This window comes from Benincasa hispida, chromosome 8 (assembly GCF_009727055.1).
Source record: "Benincasa hispida cultivar B227 chromosome 8, ASM972705v1, whole genome shotgun sequence".
Taxonomy (NCBI): Eukaryota; Viridiplantae; Streptophyta; class Magnoliopsida; order Cucurbitales; family Cucurbitaceae; genus Benincasa; species Benincasa hispida.
In genome coordinates this window covers 3,099,580-3,119,881 of record NC_052356.1, presented here as the reverse complement: position 1 = coordinate 3,119,881, position 20,302 = coordinate 3,099,580, and the positions used below count along the sequence as shown (strand labels likewise).

General features: G+C 32.6%; 3 protein-coding genes across 4 annotated transcripts; all 3 read right to left on the bottom strand.

Moving 5' to 3' along the window:
* Positions 1–2,241: 2,241 nt before the first annotated feature.
* On the bottom strand, positions 2,242–3,462 carry LOC120082681. The gene is made up of 2 exons (XM_039037951.1): positions 2,557–3,462; positions 2,242–2,457 (listed from the first exon to the last, which is right to left on the bottom strand). The coding sequence occupies exons 1-2, from the start codon at positions 3,266–3,268 to the stop codon at positions 2,360–2,362; spliced, it is 810 nt and encodes a 269-aa protein (XP_038893879.1). The 5' UTR covers positions 3,269–3,462; the 3' UTR covers positions 2,242–2,359.
* An 850-nt stretch (positions 3,463–4,312) lies between these two features.
* LOC120082682 (stress-response A/B barrel domain-containing protein At5g22580-like) lies at positions 4,313–5,696 on the bottom strand. 2 transcript variants are annotated; one of them, XM_039037953.1, is made up of 3 exons: positions 5,433–5,696; positions 5,202–5,326; positions 4,313–4,902 (listed from the first exon to the last, which is right to left on the bottom strand). In XM_039037953.1, exons 2-3 carry the CDS (start codon positions 5,318–5,320, stop codon positions 4,563–4,565), a joined length of 459 nt encoding a protein of 152 aa, XP_038893881.1. In that variant the 5' UTR covers positions 5,321–5,326; positions 5,433–5,696; the 3' UTR covers positions 4,313–4,562. The 2 variants fall into 2 exon arrangements, with proteins under 2 accessions (XP_038893881.1, XP_038893880.1); XM_039037952.1 differs by lacking the exon at positions 5,433–5,696 and having other exon boundaries at positions 5,202–5,424.
* A 12,869-nt stretch (positions 5,697–18,565) lies between these two features.
* Positions 18,566–19,033, bottom strand: LOC120083117. Its single transcript, XM_039038674.1, has one exon. The coding sequence runs from the start codon at positions 19,031–19,033 to the stop codon at positions 18,566–18,568; it is 468 nt and encodes a 155-aa protein (XP_038894602.1).
* Positions 19,034–20,302: the final 1,269 nt, after the last annotated feature.

Genomic DNA, 20,302 nt, shown 5'->3' with positions numbered 1-20,302 from the left:
TCTCACCTAGGGTTGGCAGGGCGGGATGGGGAAGGGTTTTGGGTCCCGTCCTCGATAGGGGAATTTATCCCCATCCCTGGAAACGGGTCTAGAGACCCGTTTCCCCGTTTCTCCAAAAATTTTCTTTGATTTGGACTTGAACATTTTAGTGGGGCTAGATTGGGTTAAATTAAAGATTAAGCTAAATGTAAAAAATTAAGATGTATATATATTTTTTTAAAATCTCATCAGGGCGGGGTTGGGTTGGGGACGAGGCGGGATACCCTTCCCATCCCCATCTTCGATTTGGGGACCCTAAAAAGGTCCTCGATTTAACCCCATTCTCGATCAAACTGAAGATTCTCAACCCCGTAGGGCCTATCTCGCAGGAAAATTTCCAACTTTATTCTCACCAAATTACGTTTAGGGTTATTTGCCTAGATCCGAAATGATAATCCATTATTGGTCCTACCATTTTTTACATACACCAAATCATGTAATTCAATTGATCTTAAGAAAGGTGATACTCTTATTACGATGACAGATTATATAGGACCCACGCCATATTTTTTTTTGTTTCACTTTAGATTATTTACCCTTTCTATCTCATTTGATATTTTATTATTATTATTATTATTTTTTGGTTAGCTTCAAAAGGTTTATTTTATTTTATTTTATTTTTTAAAAAAATTAAATGAAGAATGCATGGATGAAAATTTTGAATAAATTTAATTTTCTCTCTCCTTAATTTCAAATTGGATTCTTGCCAAAATTCCATCCTTTACTCTCTACTTTTCATCAATTTTGACCTAGATCTAATGGCTATTTTTAAATAATTCAATTTCATTATTTAGCCAAATTTTATCTTCTTTTCTTACCTCTCAAAGAAAATTTTTCAGCAAGCTTTTCTCGTTTCTTTTGCTCCAAAAAGTGCCTAAAAATCTTAAATCTCTCACAAATCGATCTTAGATTATTTTATTTTGTGAGAAAAATTGTGGAGTATTTCTAGTTGTCAAATTTGTGTAATCTAATATTGTGAGAGTTTTATTTTTATGGGGATATAAATTTATCAATTCATTGAGAATTTGTAATAAGGTGTGGAAGCATATTGGGATTGAGTGTAGTGGTTTAATTCTAAATCCGAAAAAGGATTTAAACGTAGTGGTTTAATCCTGAATCCGAAAAAGAATTTCATAATAGTAGGTTTATTCTTGAACCCAAAAAAGGTTTTGATAGTAGTGGTTTTGATCTTGAACTTGTTGAAAAAGATTAGAATAGGTTGGATCCTAAACATGCAAAAGGATCAATTGTTTATTGATTCAATAGTGATAAGTCAGATTTGATTCTCACATTTATGAAAATGCTTGCAGTAAAATACCCAAGAAGAAGTCATGGGAGTGGAGAAGGGATTCTGAACCAATATAAAAATTACCGGTGTCATCTCTTTCTCTCTACTCTTTTGATTTATGCAATTTCCCATGCTTAGTAATTTACTTTGATTCATTGTGCTAAATATTGCTTGCTTATTTGTTTATTTTAAATTAAATTAGTTTAGTTTATATTTATAGAAAAGTTTTAATTTTTGGAAGCAACCCTATTCACCTCTTTCTAATGTTGTCATACGATCCTATATTTTTAGCTCTCCCTCTTGCCTCCCCCTTTCATACTCTCACAAATGCTTGATCTTGCTCTCATTTATGTTTGATCTTTGTTCTCATTCATATTTGATCTTGCTCTTGCTTCAACTCTGGCCCTATGACCAAAAAACTAAAGTGCGACCCAGTAGGCATTTTTTTTCTTCTCTAATTTAAGATTTTATATAGTGAAAAAGATTTTGTTTAAAACATATATACAATCATCTAAAAGATATCTATCACAAATATTCATATCAACATTACTTTGCCCTTTTATCATTAATCAATGAAATATTTCTTATAAAAAAAAATTCTTTGAAAAAATAAATCGAGATTAACGAAATTTATTGTAATTACTATATTTTTTAAATCCTAGATTTTTATGGTTTAGGCAATAAATTTGGTTAAATATAAAATTTCAATTACTAAATAAGACAAAAGAATGAATAAGTATAAAAAGAGATTCTCACAAATGCATAGAGATCACTACTAAGTCATATTTGGCATGATTGAAATGCAGCTTTTCTCTGCCATAAGAAATTCTAGAGAATGGAAAAACCTTGTCTTCATATCCCCAAGTGAAAGAACCTTACTTCTTTATGTGGTTTATGGTTTAAAATACCAAAAATATTGGAGAAAATTCACCTCTTTACTGAATGCAATACAAACAAGTCAATACAAATAAACCAAGCCAGATTTTAAGTACATCATTGAATGAGAAGAGTTTCTTTTAGATTAAACATCCATTACATAAACAAAATGATCATCACATAAACAGCCAGCAAAGAAAAGAGACATATACCACCAGGTCTGACAATTCCACCCTCAGAAAACACCTTATCTTCTGCACAATCAATAGAAGAAGCAGCAAATATCATAAATCTCAAATCAAATGTCAAAAAGTAAAAATTAACTTTGTAAGATTAGAGAATCAGAAACATACTGCACTCAAGAACATGGCATATGCATCTCAAACCCACTCCACAATGCCCATCAGGCTTTTGACACTCATTACACAAATTAGGAACATGATCAGGAATGTCAAAGGAGATTGAAGTTCCCAATTTGTATACATTTTTCAGGTCAAAATCTGAGGAGTTTCTGTAAACCCTCCTGAAATGGGAGCAATTCAAGTCATTTGGATGGAAGCTTTCCTTCAGCTTTCCAAGATCCTCAAAAATCAAACAAGATGTTCTTTGGGACATTTCTTTTTCATCTTGCTTTTGTAAAGCTTCAAATTTTGGGCAGTTTTGGACAGATTCAGAGATGGGTTTTGTTGGGTTTGAGCAGTTGAAGAGGAGGAGTGAGTTAATGAGGTCTGGTGGTGAAGGAAGCCCTGAGAATAGAAGAGAAGGTGAAACAAAATGGTCTAAAGAAGAATGAAAATGAGAGATTATGAGAGTTTTTGTGGTGTAATCAATTTTGGAGATGGGGAAAAGGCCAATTGAAGTTCTGAAAAACAGTTTCTGAGATCTGCAAAGAATCATATGGTTTAATGGGAAGGACCCAGTTAGATTAGAAGAACTTAAGAAAGGAGGTTGAATTTGGAATTTACCACAAGAAATTGGGTCAGTTTTCTGAGAAATGGAAGAACCTAAGCAGAAATTCAGGAACAGAAAAGACTGTAGAAGATGAAAACTCTGGATTTTCTGCATTTTTTTTTGTTTCCTTTGTCCTCCCTGGGTTGATTGTTTTTTTCAGGTGGTGAAATTTCAAAGGTGATATGTTCTATGGCTAATGGTTGAATACAGAGTGATGATAATAAAGAATCAACTTTTGGGTTTCATTTCTGCTTTTTCTGGTGGTCTCTTTGATCGAGGCTTCTTTGGAATCCAAAACAAAAGAACATTTTTCAGTTTTATAATTTAAGAGATCTCATTTCTTCCTTTCATGTCTGTCACTTTCACAATAAATTATTGACTCTCCCTCCTTTTGTAGATTCCCTTTAAAATAAAGAAACAACAAATGCAAAAATCAAAAACTGAGAGCATCAATAAGACTGAATATAGTGCTGGATATGACGAATCATATCCAGCATCTACAGATTTAGCTTTTAACTTGGTTGTGTTATTTCTCCCCCCCAAGAAACTTGTATGGACATGCATAGTAAAGAGAGGAGAAAAATCACAAGATAGCAGACCATAGTTTTGGACAAAATAAAGCCAGACAAGCATAACCACAATTTATATCAAAATTTGCAATCCATACATATGTTATCAATTAGTTCATTTTTTTCATGTCATGTTGTGTCAAACCATCAGTTGATAGTTTCGTCCACATACTATATTAACATTTAGCGGTTGTTTGGAGTACTGAGTTAAGTTCTAAAGTCTAGAATTAATATGTTAGAGTTAAAAAACTTGTATTTGGGATGCAAAGTTGTTTAATATGAAAATGGGAAAACAATAGAGGGAGGGAGAGAAAAAGAGAGGAAGATGAAATTTCTCGATAAATATGTAAATTTCAATAGTGAACACTATTGAAATTGGTGAAGTTGAATTATTTAAAATCAAATTATGAAATCAATAGGCCAAATCGTGGCCATGGAATGAAAATCAACAATTTAGGAGTATTGTAGAAACTTCTTTTATAATTACTCTATCATCCGTTCATCTAGGCAAGTAATTACAGATCTTCCGACAAAAGAGTGTTTAAGGCAACAATAGTGGCAGACAAACTTTGTAAAATGGGGCCTCCTACGTTTGAACAAGAGTGGATATTTTCATCATCCAATTATCAATCAGGGAAACAAAAGAAACGTAGGAAGTACATATTAGACGAGCTTAGCAAGCAAATGCATGGATCATCAGCCACTTTTTTCCCATTAAGAAAAGACTTCACTTTCCATGATTCTCAAAGCAAACAGAAGAGTACATACTGCAAATAAAGATGAGAGAGTACTATTTTTTAACGCTTGACAATGCCACATTGTCTTTGAAGTCTCCTAGATCATGCTGAAGCAGATGCCGGTGTTGGGGCAGGGGCAGTGGCAGGTGTTGGTAGAGGTGTGGATGTCAACACTGGTGGTGGAGCAGCTTCCGGTATTGCTTCCACTGCTGGTGGTGGTGGCAGCGGTGGCGATGATGGAGGTGGTGCAGGTGCTTTGACAAGAAGAGATGGGAAATCAAGGACTACAATCTTGTCAATGGCTGCACTGAAAGTGGGACAGAACTCAATATGCTTAGGATGGGTAAGAAATGAAGTGATGGCTTCTTTATCATCAAATGTCATTGAGAAGACGTGCGTGAAGCCTTGTGTCAGCATGTCTTGGCCTTCCACATCATGTCCCCTAACAAAGCCAAGCAGTAATATATTTGCATCACCCATTTTCAAGTTCCAACAGCACTTGCAAAGAATAACACTCTATAATTTGTTTCGAAAGTGTTGTTTTCAAGAAGATTTCAACAATATGCTAATAATATAACAGGAATTTTAATCTTCTAAATGATCAACTATCAGTAGAGTACTGTCTCTATCTAAATTGAACTATCCATCCACTATAATCCAAAAAAGATGATAAAATGATTGTAATTATGACTTGGAATCAAATATAACATGGATTAAAAGGGATAGAAAGGGGAGAGATACCACTCAAAGGACTTGACAGAGTCAATAACAGAAACCATCTTCTCCACTTGCTCCACAATTTCATCCACATTCACACCCTCCTTAAACTTGACAACAACAAGGTGCTTGAACTCGGCCATGGCTGCCTACAAACACTCCAAAGGTGAAAAGAAAGACATTGGAGACCAGAATATATACAGAGGCATTTCATCGAACAGTTTAGCGTCAAGTTAGAGAGTAACTGGGTTTTACCCCCCCTGTTCGCTGACACACCCCCACGTTCCACTTTCCCGGTTGGATTTTGTAATTGTAGCAATCAAACGCCTAAAAATGGCTACGGCTACGGCTATTGCTAATGCAGTAATGCTTGGCTTTGTTTCCATGTTGACTGCATCAGCTCTGTAAAAGGATTAAAGGAGAAAGGACCCACAAGTCAGCCGCTTCGGCGCTGAGCCGCACGGTTGGACCTGTCCTTCCCTGCTTGCTTACCCTCCATGGGACCCTCTCTCTTTTTCTCCTCTTATTATCAACGCAAAATTGGAATACATTCATATAAATTGGAGCATCAATATTTAAGAATTAATCTTCTATTAATCTCCATATAGATATAAATAACAATTACTTAGTTTTCCTTTTTGTTGGTTGGTTTTCTAAGTAACAATAACATAATATTTAAGAATTAATCATCTATTAATCCTCTTGGTTGGTTTTCGAAACTTAGCTTGAAGGGTATCTTTTCTTTTCGGATTGTTCATTTAGCATGGGGCATGCATGATGTCACGGTCATGTTTGTCCAGGGCGTGTTGTCCATGGCTGCATGTCCGCCTCCATCTCTTCCTACTATGCTTTCATTCTATATATTTCATTTTGCTAGTTAGTTTACTTTTATGTACTTTTCTTAATGTGTGACCGTTCACCTATTTCCATATGCAAAGGTGACAGATGTCTTTTTGTTTATAATGCACTATATGGGGTAAACTAATCATATCTTCATAACCGAGAGTTGTATGCTATAAAGTCGTTGTTATTGCTTATTACTTTCTAGCTGTACGACTAATCTTCATCATTTAATCATGTTTTCAAACGTTTGCGAAAACCTTTTTCTCTAAACCCGTTTTCTAAAACATTTTCTCAAGAACGGGGGTGGAGGTTGTGAAAAACGTCCATTGTGCCATCGGCTATTTGAATTTAGATTGGTTGACTTGTTCGAGGGTAAGAACAAGTGTCGCACAATCGTCTTGAGCCTCTTACGAGGATGTGATTGTGAAATACGATACATGTGGTTTGCCACTATATGATAGATTAAACTAAGAAGTGAATTGGTGTCCTAGTTTGTGATTATTGCCCGTTGCTTTAATATATTACATCTTTTGAAAAATTAAATTCTTTTTATAAATTTCTTTATTTACAAAAATATTCGTCTATGTTGATATTTTATATAATGTACATTTAAAATTTAGATATCAATGTTGTAATCCTTGGTCTAAACATAAAATTTCTTTTCAAATTACAATTTCATGAAAAATTATATAAAATCTCTTTGAACTTAAAAGATGCCCAAAATAGCTTAATTCATTAAGGGGCATTTGGGGTAAAAACTATTTAAAAGACTATATAACCAACTCTTACTACAGTATATACTATCTTGTAGTTTCAAATTAGCTATAGTAACCATCTTTTACTACAGTATACACTATTTGCTATAGTTTTTACTTTTTTTTTATTTTATCATTTTTTTACTGTCGTGTTTACTATTTTCTTTTCAAATTAAAATAGTTTATACCTCAAACACATACTATTATAATCCAAACTAAAATAATCTACATCTCAACATAAACTATTATGACCCAACTATAATAACCTAGGACTATAACCAATTCCTTCCTCCAAAAGACCCCTAAAGTATTGTATCTTCAATCAAATTATCAGATGTTCAAATCCACACTCCAAAAAATAATAGTATACTGCAAGTTTTTTGTTTGCCTTTCGTGGTCTACTTACTCTCTTTTCCCTTCAATTTGTTGGATCGTAAGAGTATTAGATAACATGAGTTTGTTTTCTTTCTTAGTACGATAAGGGTAGGAAATTTGAGCCACATATCTCTTGATCACTAATACATCCGTATATCAGTTGAACTATGCTCACTTTGACGATAACATGAGTTTTTATTTCAAAATTAATTGACAAAAAGAGAAATGATCCATGTATTTTACAAAGATTATGAGGTCTTTCTATTTTTCCCATCTAGAATTTCAACAAAGAAAAACAATATTTTACCATAATTTCCAAATTAGTTCTTTCCTCCACAAATCAAAACGACATCATTTCAAAAGTGATTTAAGACTTTTCATTTTCTTTTCTTTTTTCCTTAAGCTCGTTGTTGAGCCTAATGAAATAGTTTTTTTTTTCTTAATAATGGAATAACGAAAACCTAACCTAAAGTTTAAAGGTATAATTGAAATGGCCACATATTATTGTACAAATCTTTGTCATATCATATAAGATCTTTTTTCTTTTAGTGAAAACGATGTCACAAGGGAAGATGAAATTATTATTTTGAAATATATTTAAAATTAAAGGGTATAATTGAAAATTTTAAAAGTTCATTGGTATAATTGAAATGCACAATTAAGAGAATTTGGTATAAATTAATCTTCCCTTTTCAATTTTATATTTTTAAAAACTTATGTTTGCCTTCCAATTAAATTTGAATGGCATGTTTTCCACTTCCTTTTATATATTCGTATTATTAGCTAATTTTCAAAAATAAAAATACATATTAAATAACTTTTTTATTTTTAAAAACTTTGCTTAAATATTCAAATCGTTTTCAAAAATAAAATAGCAAAACAAAGACATACGATTTAGGAATGAAAATAGAGTTTATATGTGATCCTGGACTAAATAGTATAACCAATATAAAATAGGGATAGAAGCAACAAGGCCAAGAAAATGACAAAGTTCAATAAAAAATAGCATCATAGGACCAAAATGGGTCTAAGGGTGAAGGATGACTTAGGTCAAGGCCCAAATCAATGTGCTCGGAAAGGTAAAGATTGCGTCTGGTTTAGCAAAATAATTAATGTGCATGCCCTTCCTTCAAAAAGCTAAATGATTATTCTATTATAGTTCCGAAACTCAATTGGAAAAAATCTAAGTCATATACTCCTATAAATACATCATTATAGCTCTTGAAAAAGGAAGTCTATTTCTTCACTCACAAACTATTAACTTGTTGCATTGATCTACTTTCTAATTTAAGCATCGAAGTGCATGACACTGGTGCTCAAATCTTCCTATTTTATAGGTCACGTTCCTTTTCAATTTCAAATAAATTTAACGTAGTTATCACATGAAAGTTAGGCTCTTCCCCTTGTTTGAATTTTGAAAAAAAAACCCAACTGCATTTTGTTTAGTGGAACATGTAAGGATGTGATGATTTGAATCTTAAACCTCTTGGATCAAAGATATATTATCCCAATCAATTGAGTTTTGTCCATACTGATATTTTCAACTACCCACTAAATCATAATTGTATGTAGTTTTCTATCATTGACACGGTTAATTAGACTATAATATGACATTTTTTAATGGGATAATTGTCAAAAATAACACACAAATAATATCTTTTTTGGCTATTATTTTTCTGTAGTGTCCCAGTGTAATCTCAGCCAAAATCGATCCAAGACCAAAACAAAATTTCTCACTTCTTTTTTTTTTTTTTTGGCACATTTGAACTATCAATTGTGCACTTTCTTGGTGGTAATTCTGAACAAAATAGAGACCAAAACAAAATTCCTCAAAGCAACACTATTTTGATTTCCACCTGTTTCATTTTCTTCTTGTGTTTAGACCATATGTTTATGTTTATGTTTTCATTTCTGAATATATTGATTAGTTTTTTAATCGACGTACGACTCTCATCTAAATATTGAAAATATGTTTAATTAGTTAAAAAAATCTCGAGATAGAAGGTAGAGTTCGACGATAGTTCAAAATCGTTGGATTGTTGAGAATGAGAAAAAATTTCATTATAAAGAAGGAAGTAAAAGAGGTGCAAGACATTTGGAAAACTAATGAAAGAGTGGGATGCTTTAGGGGTGATAGTTGGTTCGATTTCGTCGGTTTTGAGGTCAATCAAGAATCAAACCAAATCAATTGGTTTTACAAACAAGAGATCTAAACCAATGTCCAATAAAGAATAAAACCATTGAATTGGTTTTAGTTGGATCGATTTATTACCGATTTGGTTCTCGGTTTTTGTAATTTTCTTCTTTCTTCCAATTTTTATTTTTATAATCACTTTATTTTGAATTGGTCATTTTTGCTAATTTAAAATTAAAATTAGGTCTATTTCTTAAATGAAATATGACAGTTTTGTGTTTTTTTCTTAACACTTTTATAAATAAAAAACATACATAGTCCATAATAATTGGTCTTTTTTTAAACAACAAATATACATGCACCATAATACTAAAAAGATAGTTATTTTTTAGGGTATATATATACCATTGGATCGATTTCAGTTTTGATTGGTTTTTCTAATAAAAATCGATTGAAACCCATATTTTTTAGTTTTCTCCAAATACAAACCAAGATGTTCAATTTTATACTAAAAAATCAAACCAAATCATTGGATCGATTTGGATTGGTTTAGTTTCGATTTTTTGTTGTACTCCTAGGAAGCTTGTAACAAGGGGATATGCAATCTCCTATGAATTTATTAAGCCAAAGAGCAAAGATTACACACATAATTTGTGGTTCGATTGTGCCATGCATAAAAAGAAAGTTAAAATTTTGGACAAATATCAATTTATACTCCTAAACTTTGGCGATTGTATCAATTTAAACCATAAATTAAGAATTATATCAATTTAAACCTTAAACTGTAGGGATTGTATCGATTTAAACCTTGAACTTTGGGATTGGTATTAATTTAAACTCCAAACTAATAATTATATCACTTTAAATCTCGAACTTTCATAGGTGTATCAATTTAAATCCTGAACTTTTATAAATATATCAATTTAAACTCCGAATATTCATAAGTGTATCCAAATAAAACATAATAGAGAGTTTAAGTTGATACAATTATAAAAGTTCAGGGTTTAAATTGATATACTTAAAAAAGTTCAGGGTTCAAACTGATACAATTATTAGCTTGGAGTTTAAATTGATATCATCCCTAAAATTCAGGGTTTAAATCGATACAATTATTAGTTTAAGATTTAAATTGATATAACACTCAAATTTTAAAGGTATAAATTGATATTTATCCTAAAATTTTTGTTTGAATCCAAGTATGGATCCAATGGAGCTGGTAAAAAAAGTGTTATTTGTGAGAGGTAAAATTTTGTTGTGTTATTTATGATAATTGTCCAGGGATATTTTCGGTATCTTGCATTTAAAACATCTGTATATTTGACCTATTTTGGAACTTTTTTTTAGAATTTCTTAAACTATTTTTATTACCAAAAATTCAAATAGCATGTTTAAGAAAATCAAGTGAAAAATCACTAAGGGTGTGTTTGGTGTGTGATAAAAGTAGAGAGTTGAGTTGAGTTGAGTTGAGTTGGTAATTATTATTTGGAGAGTTAAATTGTCTGCGTTTGTTTGCAGAGTTGAGTTGAGTTGATAATTATTATTTATATTTGTTGTGCAGAGTTGAGTTGAGAGTTGAGATCTAATACAGTTTTTTTTGTGAATGAAATTAGTTATATTTTTTTTCTGTTTGTTTTTTATTTCATTCTTTTATTTTTTTAGTTTTATGTTTTGCTATTGTTGATTAATTTTCAAATATACACGTATTTTCTCAAATCATTTATGACATAAACTGAACAATCTCAATTTTTTTTCTCAATTTGTAGAACATAATAGATTATTTTTTATATATTCTTTTAAAAAACTGTAATAATTCTAATTCTCTTCAATCGGTAAAACATGCCAACAAAATATATTTCATATTGCTACTAAATTAATTGGTATATTGTATATTGTATGTATATATATTGAAGGTAATTATCCCAATTATTAATTGATATATTGTATGTATATATATTGAATCTTGCTAACTTAACTTTATTATTTCACATATCATACAAATTATTTTTATATAATATGGATAGTATATTTGGAATTGAAATTGTACATAAGATAATTACCTTTCATTTGATTATGATGATGAGAATGTGATGTAGTACAGTAACATTTTTCATAAGATCACAAAAATAATATGAACCGACCGAACACGTGGTCGTTTCCAAAGAAATTCACAAAATATATGTTCTTTTCGATACCTATAATATCGTGTCATAATACAAACACAAAAAATTTTTACGACAAATTTTTTTTCGATACTTAGAATCCAAATGTTTGACGATAAAAAAAAAAAAAAAAAAAAAAGAATCAGATCTGGATCCAAACGGCAAAGATGAGGGAAGAGAGAGAAATAAAAATATATTGATTTTTAGGATTAGTTTTGAGGAGATAAAAAATGAGAGTTTTGAGTGGTTAAAAGAGGGGTTTTAATAACTCATAGGTTTTCTTTATGGGTTTAACAAACACGAGTAATAAATACCCATCCAACCCAATAACTTATACTCATTTATCAAACACCTCCTAAAAGAAATCTAAATAGGTTCAGCTTTCAAAATTTATGAGTATAAATTAACTTTTTCCTAAATAAAATTCAAAACTAGTGACAATTCAATGAGTAAACAAACACAATGTTATGTTGATCAAATGTAATTTGTAATTTATAATTTATTTTAGTATAAATAAATAATAAAATAAAAGCCTTGTGCCCCATTTGCAGTAAATTATTGAGTGTGAATATTGGAAAGTTTGTAGTGACTTGACTTGAAGGGCAGAGTGTACTATTTTGGGAGTTTGTTGAGTTGAAAAGAAAAGCCATTTCAACAAGTAAAACATAACCCACACTCAATTATTCACTCTTTCCACCTTTGCAACTTTCTTCAAAATTTCACCTTCCTCATTTTTTTAAACAACAATACTTTTAGGTCTCATCTAAGTCCATACTCTTCATTCTCTATACACAAAATAATAATAATAGTAATTGCTTAAATAATTTTTTTAAAAAAATTAATTACCACGTGACAATTTTTTCCCTGCTACACTGAAGTTTTTTCCTTTTTCAAATATACAATTTTTGTTCTTTGAAGCCAACAAAATTAGATATTACAACTCCAAATTAGAGGAAGAAGATCGAATATCGGGTTGAATAATGAGAGTTTATTTTATTAATAAGGGAAACTCCACTTACATAAATACATTTCATAGACCTATTTATATAAGGATCTGAAAATGAGAAACTAATCAAATAAAGACTGTTACAAAGGTTGTCGGATTACCAAACTAATAATAGAAAATACTTTTATAATATTGATTACCAAGATCTTAATACTCCTCCTTAAGTTGGAAGGTGGATATCAACAACACCCAACTTGGATAAACATCTTGAGAGAGCTAAAGATGACAAGGCCTTAGTAAACATATCAGCTAGTTGTAGATTCAGACAAATAAGCAAGACTTTGAGGAAACCATCAACAATCGTATCCCTCACAAAGTGACAATCAATCTCTATGTGTTTAGTCCTCTCATGAAATGTAGAATTAGAAGCAATGACAATGACTGCTGGGTTGTCACAAAAAATTGTGGATGGCAGTAAACACTTTATATTCAAATCAGTAAGTAACTGAGAAATCCATACCCACTCACTTGTGACCGATGCTAAGGCCCTATATTCAGCCTCTGAAGAAGACCAAGAAACAGTGGGTTGTTTCATCATTTTCTATGAGATCAAAGAATCTCCTAAAAAGACACAAAAACTTGAGATAGAACGACGAGTATCCAAGCAAGTCTCCCAATTAGCATCAACAAAAGCTTGGAGATTAAACTCTTTAGCTGGTTTGATTAGAATACCTTGACCTAGTGAACGTTTTAGGTACTTTAATAGAGGGTATGCGACATTCAAATGAACCTTGGTGGGTTGTTGTAAAAACTAACTGAGACGATGGACAACAAAACAGATATCTGGCCATGAGATCTGTAAATAGAGAAGACGTCCAACCAATCGTTTATAAGAAGTAACTTTTTCGATTGCCAAAATAGTACTGGTGTCCTTTGAATGTTTAATATTAGGATCCATTGGTAATAAGATTGTCTTGGCATCAAGATAACCAGTGTTTTCGAGTATTTGCAAACAATACTTCCTTTGAGAAAGGAACAAACCTTGTCGTGAATGAGACAACTCTAAGTCCAAAAAATACTTGGTCTATTCTAAATCCTTAAGTCTAAAATGACTCTTAAGGATCTCTTTAACAGAATTAATCTCATAAGAAAAAGGATCTATGAGTAATATATCATAAACATACACTAATAATGCAATAAAGGTTGAACCATTGCCTCGAGTAAAAGGGAATAGTCAGACTTTGATTGTATAAATCCATGTGCAGAAAAGGCTGAAGAAAACTTAACAAGCCATTGGCAAACCATGGATGGATTTATCTAAACGACAAACAAGTTTCTCCCCCTTACTTGGAACAATAGAAATCTTATAACCCATAGGTAAATTCATGTAGACTTCTTCAAATAATTCACATTTTAAAAAGGCATTATTAACATCAATTTGTACTATATGTCAATTAAAAGAAGTCACTATGGTGAGAAATACCTTAACTTTGACAATCTTAGCAATCGGAGAAAATATATCAGAAAAATCTATGCCTTCTCGCTGACAATAACCTTTTGCAACAAGACATGCCTTGCACCGATCAACTGTGCCATCAGTGTGATACTTAACTTTATACACCCATTTGCTTCCAACCGTGTGATGCTCCTTGGGTAGTGTTACCATTGTCCATTTCTTATTTCGTTCTATGGCAGCACGCTCTTCAGATATGGCATATCTCCAATTTTGAAACTTGACAGGCTGATGATAGAATGATGGCTCATAAATGGAAGCAACATTTAACAAAAAAAATTTATGTGTTGAGAAATATGCATCATAAGACAGATATTTCCCAAAGAAATGAGGAGCTGTAGAGGAAACAAAATTATTGAGAAGAAGATTGCAGTGAAAATCTTTGAGATATGAAGGAGGACAAGTTTGTCTCGATGATCTTCTTAAAGGAAAAGAGACAAGATCCTCAGCCTGAGATTTTGATACAACTTCTTATTCACATACAACATGACATGGAGAGGAAATAATATTAATAGGTGGTTCTCAGTACTCTATTCTATATCAACATCAATAGTTGTAGGATTCCCAATAACAGGTGATGAGTCAGAAGATGATCCATGTTGAAAACTGCTACTAGAAGGCCCTTAAGTCATATCAAACAAGGAACAAAGAAGGACAAAGTGATCCAAAAAATCATTATGTTCAACAATAGTACTACCAAGTTTTGAGGAAAAAGGATACAAGTCTTCAAAGAAAACCACATCTCTAGAAACAAAGAAAGTTTTCTTGATCATATCAGACAATTTATATCCTTTAACCCCTAGTGAATATCCAACAAAGATACAAGGATGAGCTAGTGGATTAAATTTGGAACGATGTACAGACAACGATGAAGCATAAACAAGACAACCAAAAACCCTAAGCAAAGAATAACCAACATGCTTTCCAAATAACACAACAAAAGATGTAGAATGAGATAACAAAATCATTGGTATTCTATTTATTAAATGTGTTGCAGTCAAAATACTGTTGGGATTGGTGTTCTAATTCTCTCGGAGTCTCGTTATTTTGTAAAGATACACATTGTTCAATGAATAAAATAAATGTTATTTAATTCTGGCATTTACTCATATCCAATAAACAAAACTTCTTGGTTATCTTATGTGAACTTAAGCATGTATATGTGATATATAAGTGGATCATGCCTTAAGTGATAACCTAAATCGGTCTGTAGTATAAGGATTAAGGTGGGATACTTGATCCTGGTGATACTACGGATACGACCCGCTTTGTAGAGGTTTGCAAGTGTTGTAAACTACTACAGATGGTAGATCCTGACCATTCGTGTGGAGACGTGGAGCGGGGGTGTCATATACAAAGAGTTTGTATAAGACCTAGACTACGAGATGACTAGACCTCTTATATAACATCGTTGATACTAGAGACTTGTATCTCACCTAAACGACCATAGGTGACACGACCTCAATCCTGAGTGTTTTGGGAACTCCTACCTTTGAGGGCGTGCCTTTGATTAGTATGGGTGAGAGTGGCCAGATTGCCAACTCAACATGCCTACCTTTTTTCGAACTTGTCTGATCTGGGAGCTTAAACTCAATCCACAAGATGGAATTCACTTCTTTCCCGAAGCAGGGATAAGTAGAGAGATTGCTCCCTTAAGGGTTGATTCCGAAGCTTGAACATAGTGGCCACAGCTTCTCTTTGAAAGAGAAGACTCAGTCATAGTAGAACTATGAATTATGTTCATTAGAGGGATCAATGGTACTCAAGGAGACAGATGTAACTACAGGGCCATAAGGTTATTGGCCCAGCTGTACTTACAAGTGATCTGTAAAGAGTTGTCACACTGCTGATTGGTAAAGATGGACACATAATATATCGGTAGTAAGAAGAGTTTAGCTGTCGGTCTTTAGTGGAGTACCTGGCAGTTAACGGATGGTGGATCCCGTGAGTAAAGAGTTTAGTCAGTTATTCACGTACCGTTGAAGCTTTAGAGCTACAGGTCCATGAGGTCCCCTTGGTAGCTTTGATTCAGTTGAAGATCAGTTCTTGGTATTGATTTGAAATGTTCAAATTGACAATAGGTATTTTGATTATATATAATCGGTATGATATATGAGATACATCTAGTGGAGGATTGATGTAAATGAGATTTACATTAAGTACCATGGAATAGAAAAAGAACTATGGTTTATAGTTTCATGAGATGAAATATTAAACTATAGGTTATAATATAATATGGTAAGTTGGTTATCATTTAGTTTATAATAATATTAATTATTAGATAATAATTCTTTTTCTTTTAAATAACCAAAGTAGTGGGTGGTTATTGGATCATGGTAACCGTGAGTTTAAAAAGAAAATGGTTTTCCTATTTGAAAAAAAGTTAAACAAAAGATTGAAAAAGAATTTTTGAGATTTCTCTCGACGTATAGAAACTCACGGTGGTCGTCAATAAATTCAGATTTACTAAACGACGGCTGGACGAGCTAAAAACGATCGTGCAGGTGCGAGCTAAACGATCGTGCAGTATTTATAAATGATTGCATAGTTTTGCTAGACGATCGCTGGCCCAAGGTAAACGATCGTTTAGTGTCTGTAGGCACCGAGCTAAACGATAGACTAAACGATCGCATAGCTTTTGCTAGACGATCATATAGCTTTATCTAAATGATTGGGCATCGACCTATACGATAGGTCTCCGCCATCTTCCACTTGCCCAGTCGTGTACGCGATCATTGTTTCCTCCGTTCTTCTGCCTCATACCAAGTCCGAACAGAGCCCACCCTCTGGATTCTCACACCGAGAATACCAAGGTTGCCTTGTTGGTGGTGTCAGACTGAACTCGACACCATCGAGGTTTTTTGGAGGCCGTTCGTGGTGCTGTGGAGGTCGTTCGTGTTGTAGAGGAGTTCGTGACTGAGGAGATCGTTGAGGACGAGCGCGAAGTGTTCGTGTTGTGTTCGTGCGTTGTTACGATCGTATAGATTGGGTGTTCGTGGTCTCTGTTGTTCAAGTGTTCGTGCGCATTGAGCGTGGAGACGCTTCTGCCTTTGTGCGTTCAGTTTTCCTCTGTACATTTGAGATTTTCATGCTGTAATTTTTGGATTATTTGCATAACTGCTTGTTTGAAGTCGAATGTAAATGATTTTTTCATTCATAATTGTAATTTGGAATAGTCTTGTTCTGCTGCTTATGAAAATCTGATTTCCGATTTCCTTCAAATACATTTTCCTCAAAAGGTTATAGGGACTTTAGGTTGAAACATCAAGGCCCAGAGATGTTGATGTTTCCGTTCTTCAATTGAATTTTGTTGTGGTGTATATACACGAAAGAATTGATGAACCATGCCAGTAATAGCAAAAAAAAACTCATTAAAACTAAGTTCAGGGGCATTGTCTAAACGAAAAGTTTTGATGACTTTGGAAAATTGAGTCTCAATGAGTTTAAAAAGATGAGGGATAATGTGTAAGACATCACTTTTATTTCTTAAAAGATAAACCCACGTATACCTAGATTTATCATCAACTAAGGTTACAAAGTAAGAATAACCAGCATGTGTAGGAGTTTTAAAGGGTCCCCAAATGTCACAATGAATCAAATCAAACACATTATCAACAACATGATTCAGAGAAAGGGAACAAAGATGACATTGTTTAGCTAATGGACAAACATGACATATATCTTTGCAACTAATAGAATCATTAAAAGATAATACTTGTGATAAATATTTCAATCGAGCAATGGAAGAATGTCTCAAATGTCGATGCCAAACATTAGTTGAAGTTGCACATGTAAGGACTGAATGCTCAACAAATGAACATTCAGATCTCTCGGGAGTGGTGTCAAGTAAGTAAAGACCATCAACAATATCAGTCTTCTCAATGGTTCTCAAACTTAACTTGTCCTGAAGGATGCACTAATTATTAGAAAACATAACAGAATATCTGGAATCCTTTAGAAACACACTAATTGATATCAAATTATACTAAAATTCTGGAACCAAAAGAACACCACGCAATAATATATCCTTGTTAAATTGAATATCTCCCATATACTGGACTATTAAGCGAGTCTTAGCAAGTAAAACAATAGGAACATTATGAGCAGAACGAATGTTTATGAACAAGGATTGATTATGGCTGATATGAATGGATGCACCAGTCAATAAAATAGAGAAACAGGTATCTGCCACATGTGTGATTTCTTTCTGAGGATTACCATCAAGTTGAGAAGAAAAAAGATAAGCTTGTAACATCTGCAATAATTGAGAGTATTGTTCACCATTGAGACTTGCAAAGAAGGCTGATTAAGTTGTCTTAGAAGTATCCGTTCCCTTGTCAACAACAACAGAAGAAGTTTGCATAGCAGAAGGCGATTTTTTATGAACAGAGGTATTAGTGTTCACAAACTTGTGACCTGGTGGATAATCATGTAGCTTATAACATTTTTCGACTACATGTCCTTTAATGCCATAATTAGAACAAACCAACCCTTGTGCATCTTTTTTCTTAGACCGATCAGCATTAGAACGCTTATTATTAGAATTGGCCATTAAAGTGACTGCTTCAATTGGAGAAGTATGATTAATAGATCGTTGTCTCTTTTCTTGGATTATTAAGGAAAATACCTTGTTGATGGAGGGCAATAGATCAATTAAGAGGATTTAAGTACGAATCTGAGCAAAGGAATCATTTAAACCCATAAGAAATATCATAACGAATTCAACAATAAGAAATTCAAGCATCTTCTTCATTCCTCCACATGTACATTCATCAATTGGACAATATTCAACAAGAGCTTTCCAAATAGTAGTAAATTTTGCATAATAGGCCTCAATAGAAAGAGTACTTTGAACAGTTGTGACAAGATCCTTCCTCAATTGATAAACATGGGGACCATTAGATTGTCTATATCGCTCCTTCAACTCATCCCAAAGATCTTTGACATTTCCAGTATAAACTAGACTCACTGCAATTTCTTTGGAAATCGAATTGATAATCCAAGAAGTGATCACATCATTATTACACTGCCATGCCAATAAGAGATTTCCTTCAATTGGCTTCTTGATAGTTCCGATAACAAAATTAGCTTGTTCTTGCCTGAAAGCACCAGACATATTGCTTTGCTCCATGATGAGTAATTGATGGATCCAACGAGAGACTGAGAAACGAGATTGGCAATCAGAACAATCGAGTAATGCAACAAATAAGGATTTCATTGATTCTTAAAATCAGAAGATATTGATGTGGAGGAGAGTGTTGTGTTCTTTGGATTAACCATAGTAAAGAGTTAAATAAGAAGAACGACAAAAACAAGAAGAAGACCTAGGGCAAAATTCAAGAGAAACAATGGAAAAAAAGAAAGAAAATACGCCAATCAAAGAGACCTGGAAAAAAAATCAACCCTTAAATATGAAAAAGCTCTGATACCATATCATAGGTTGAATAATGGGAGTTTATTTTATTAATAAGGGAAACTCCACTTACATAAATACATTTCATAGACCCATTAAATTAATAACAGAAAATACAACTATAACATTGATTAGCAAAATCTTAATATTGAATAAAAGGAAAATCAACCACTACTCTAATAAAGAGATATCCAGAGAATCGGATTCAAAAATGTATGAATGATATACAAATACACATGTATTAAGAATGATAATTGGTGGATTTCAATTTATGTATGGTACAACCATAGAAAAAAAATATAGTTGGAGAACTTTATCAATAAATGTTTGTATTTAAAAAGATTTGACATTAGTAAAAGTAGGATAGGAAATGCAGTACCTAATCTACATATGGTCAAAAGAAAGATATACATCTCTCAATAATTTTAGAGCAATCAAGTTAATCAACTGTTCGGAGTATAAACAATGTGTCACAATAGTTAGAAAAAGAAGTGATCATGAATATATAGGTGAGAAAAATTATCTTCATCGGTATGAGAGCTTTTAGGTGGTTCTAAAAGTAATGCCAGTGAAATCTTTTTTTTTTAATGTCATAGAAGTGGGAACAAATTGGTGCATCTCCTTTCTCGAGCAATAATCAATTTCCCTTTTGTCCAATTTTCTTCCTCCTTTTTAGAGGAGGAAATTGTTTTTTGAATATATAATTACTTTGAGTGGTTCTCCTTTGTGCTTAATAAAGAGTGTTGTTGTTCATAATTTCTCTGGTTTGAATGAAACTTGATAATTTCAAAACTATACCTGACTTTTAATCGTTAAAGATACTTTGTAACACTATTTAAAGGACATGTCAAAATACATACTAAAAGTTCAAGGCAAAAATTAACTAATTGGACAAATATTTAATATTAAGCTAAATCATGCACATAATATTAGATGCAAATAAAATATAACTTAAATTAATAGGTCCAAAACCTACATACATAAGAA